The sequence below is a fragment of the Trachymyrmex cornetzi genome, unplaced genomic scaffold (genome assembly GCF_001594075.2).
Source record: "Trachymyrmex cornetzi isolate Tcor2-1 unplaced genomic scaffold, Tcor1.1 scaffold2134, whole genome shotgun sequence".
Classification (NCBI taxonomy): Eukaryota; Metazoa; Arthropoda; class Insecta; order Hymenoptera; family Formicidae; genus Trachymyrmex; species Trachymyrmex cornetzi.
Window position 1 is genome coordinate 23,345 of NW_017296776.1, and position 3,542 is coordinate 26,886.

Sequence of the window (3,542 nt, forward strand, 5' to 3'; positions counted from 1 at the left end):
TTGCAAAAAATCTCTATTGACACTTTTCCGAAATACATACGCTTTCAGCGTATTGACTTATTGACCTTGGATAAATCAGACTGATAAGTTAGGTAGCGATTTGCTGGATTGCAAGCAGACGCGGCGCCAGCGGCAGTTACTCTATAGTCATTTGTTTAAATATCATCAGTCTTTCGCGTTTGGCTAGGTTCTTCTTTGAAAATAGTCGATAGACGAAGTTACGAAGTGCTTTGCCACAGAACAATTCCTGTAATTGAGCATCATTTCTGAAAGCGAGGATTAAATTTAAAACAATGTCCAGTAGTTCCAGTAATTCCAGTGGTTCCAGTTCAGAAACCGAGAATACAGAACAATCTGTCACGAATATTCAATATATCAAGAGTCTCGACGAGACTCTCGGTAATATCGTCGAGAATCTCGGCACAAACAGTCTCGTCTCGGTCTCGAATTCAGACCTTAAGTCTCGTCTCGGTCTCGAATTCAGACCTTAAGTCTCGTCTCGGTCTCGTCTCGACGTCGATACCGAGACTGGTCTCTTAATACTAACCGTGTGTGTGTGTCGCGCGCGCGCGAGCGCGTGTGTGTAATAACACAAACTATAGAAATCAAAGTCTTAAACGGTTTAGCTGGATCTTAATGTTTGTATGATTCTTATGTGAATATACTACGTACCATATGTAATCCCTAGAAACGCGCGCCGAAATGATTTTTCAGTCTTGAAACGCTAACTCTACTAAACTACTGCAGTACTATCACGAGTTAAATTGACTAGCAATTTAACAAATTTTTGAATCAAACCGTAGTATGTATGTAAATTCACATAAAGTTGGCCGCACACGATGCATGATTTTCATGCTTACTTTCTTGCATGATCAATGCATGTTGCTTTGCTCGACTCGCTGCATAAACTTCATCACACGAAGGTGGCAACCGTAGTGGCTCTATCCTATACATATCACATACGCATGACACCAATCAATCACATGAATGATTCTTAACGTTTTTGATTGGCGTGTGCAAGAAAACGAGCATGAAATAATGCACCATATCAAACACAGAAATCAAGGATGGTAGTATACTTTGCTCAATGCTCCAAAGTGTTTAGCACGCATCAGAACAGATACAGCAACGTGTAAGTTATGCAGAAAATCATGCATCGTGTATGGCCAGCTTAAGAATCATACAAGCATTACGATCCAGCTAAATTGTTTAAGGCTTTGATTTCTATAGTTGGTTTTATTTTTCAATTTCATTTACGTCATTCTAAAGAGCGAATCTTCACCTTCAAAACGAATTTTTTTTTTACTGTGCAATTATTACACAATTATGAACGTTTTCTAAAATGTAAAATGGTGGATCCAAATTGAAGGATTGAACCTGAAAAGTAGATAGATTTATATCAAAAAAGTATCTTAGGCTTTCTAGAAGTCACTGATGAATCTGAAAAACTTAAAATATAGAAATTCAAAATGGCGGATCTATTATGGAGGACCAAAATACGACAAGTAACATTCGGTTCACCACATTAGATCGCCTAAGAAACTTTTTTGAAACAAATCTATCTACTTTTCAGGTTCAATCCGCTAATGGATCCACCATTTTACATTTTAGAAAACGTTCATAATTTGATGAAAACAAATCGCACATAAAAATAATTCGTTTTAAATGTGAAGATTCCCTCTTTAGAGTGGCGTTAATAAAATTGCAAAATATAAAATTTTGTTCGGACACAAAAAATAGTAACTGTAGCAAAAAACGCTGTTTTTGACTCATTTTACTCGATTTATCTGAAAAACCTGACGTGATGGGATTTGGATTCAGCAATCTTGAATCTGTTAAGAAATGCGGGTCGTAATCGCCGTAAGAAAAAAAGGTCAATTTTTGTCGGACAGTATTATCAATCAAACGTTAAAATGTTATAAAATTCTATAAATATATATTTAATTTTTATTTGTTTAATTTTTCAAGTGCTAATAAACATTAGCTAAATGTCGCGATTTATGATGAAAACATATCTTAAAGATCCATTTAATTAATTACATTCCATAAATACAAATATTAAAATAAATCAGTTTCTAAACTATATTAAAATATAAAATATACATATATATCTTTTTTCCTATTTTACTTTTAATGGTATAATTATTATTTCCAAGAAGAAATTACGCGTTCTGTCAGTGCAATCATTTTATCCAAACAGTGGAAATACAAATATTTAGCACCCCACAGTAACGCATTAAGACTAGAAATTATTTTTAATATTAGAAGAAAGACTACATACCAATGGGAGGTCTTACAATCGCACAAGGCAAGGAGGAAGAATAATCTTGTATTACCTTTTCCGATAGGTTTTTTGAAAAGATATACGTATTGGGTGCATAGTCTAAACACCTGTACATAATTTTAAGTGCGAATAGACTTAAAAATTTGAATATGATTAAAATCTTATAAATAAAGCAAAAGATTCTAGTACATATGTATATAATGTACAAATAATAGATTTTCGTTTGTAACTTACTTAGCCGTAAAAATGTTTAAAGTATGCTCATCGAAAGTTTCGACTATTTCAATTATCTTTTGCCAATCAGCTATTGGCAAGTACACTTTTTCATCTACAAATGGTTCATTCACATGTGCAAATGCTGTACTAACGTATATTAATGCCTTTAACATATAAAAACAATTAATTAAAAAATTATACTTTAAAAATTCTTTTTAGTTTTTATATTAGTGATAATAAATTCTATATTATCAATTTTAAAACACCAAAATTAGGATAAATAGTCTTTCAAATTTATTATATTTTAAATGTTATTACAATATTCGGTCTGTACATATATAATTGTATATACAATTAGGGCTTATATTCAGTACACGTATACCGACAGTTGTCGGTATCATTAAGTAGCAACAGCCAATGAGAACAGCGTTTTTTTTTTAGGATAACCTTTACCGTTGGCTATCGTTAGTTGTCGACACCGACAACTATCGGTAGACATGTACAAAATATCAACTCAGGTTGGGAAAGTTATACTTTGTAAAAATAACTATACCAGGTGTACAAGTATGAAATGCGGATTTAAAAAAAAAACACGTTAAATTCGGAAGAATGATAAAAAATGGTTTATTCAAAGTATGCTCCATTGTTAGTTACATATTTTTTCCATCTTTCGGGTAATTTGTGAATACCACGCTAGTAAAAATCTTCCCCTTTTGCCGCGAACCATTCATCGAGCCATTTTTTCACATCTTCGTACGAACCAAAGCGCTGCTCAGCAAGTGCGTGACCCATCGATGCAAACAAGGAGTCAAGTCTGTTGAGTAAGCCGCATGGGCTAGCACTTCCCAGCTGAGTGCTTCCAACGTGTCGCGAACCGGTTTTGCCGTATGTGATGGAGCATTGTCATAGAGAAAAATGATCTTGTGCTACCTTTTTCGATATTCTGGTCGTTTTTCGAGTAGCGAACAGTTCAAATCGATCAATTGTTGTTGGTAGCGTTTGGTATTAACCGTTTCAGCAGGCTTTAACAGCTCATAATAGA

The 3,542-nt window shown here is 34.0% G+C and overlaps 1 protein-coding gene across 1 annotated transcript in view; it reads right to left on the bottom strand.

Moving 5' to 3' along the window:
• Positions 1–3,542, bottom strand: part of LOC108760049 (fatty acyl-CoA reductase 1) — a gene marked incomplete at its 3' end in the record, with an annotated part of 13,400 nt that overhangs the window by 7,994 nt on the left and 1,864 nt on the right. The window contains exons 3-4 of the mRNA XM_018505829.1: positions 2,519–2,664; positions 2,282–2,391 (exon numbers count right to left, since the gene is read on the bottom strand). Of these exons, the coding sequence (XP_018361331.1) occupies positions 2,282–2,391; positions 2,519–2,664 (256 nt within the window). The remainder of the gene's footprint in view (positions 1–2,281; positions 2,392–2,518; positions 2,665–3,542) is intronic.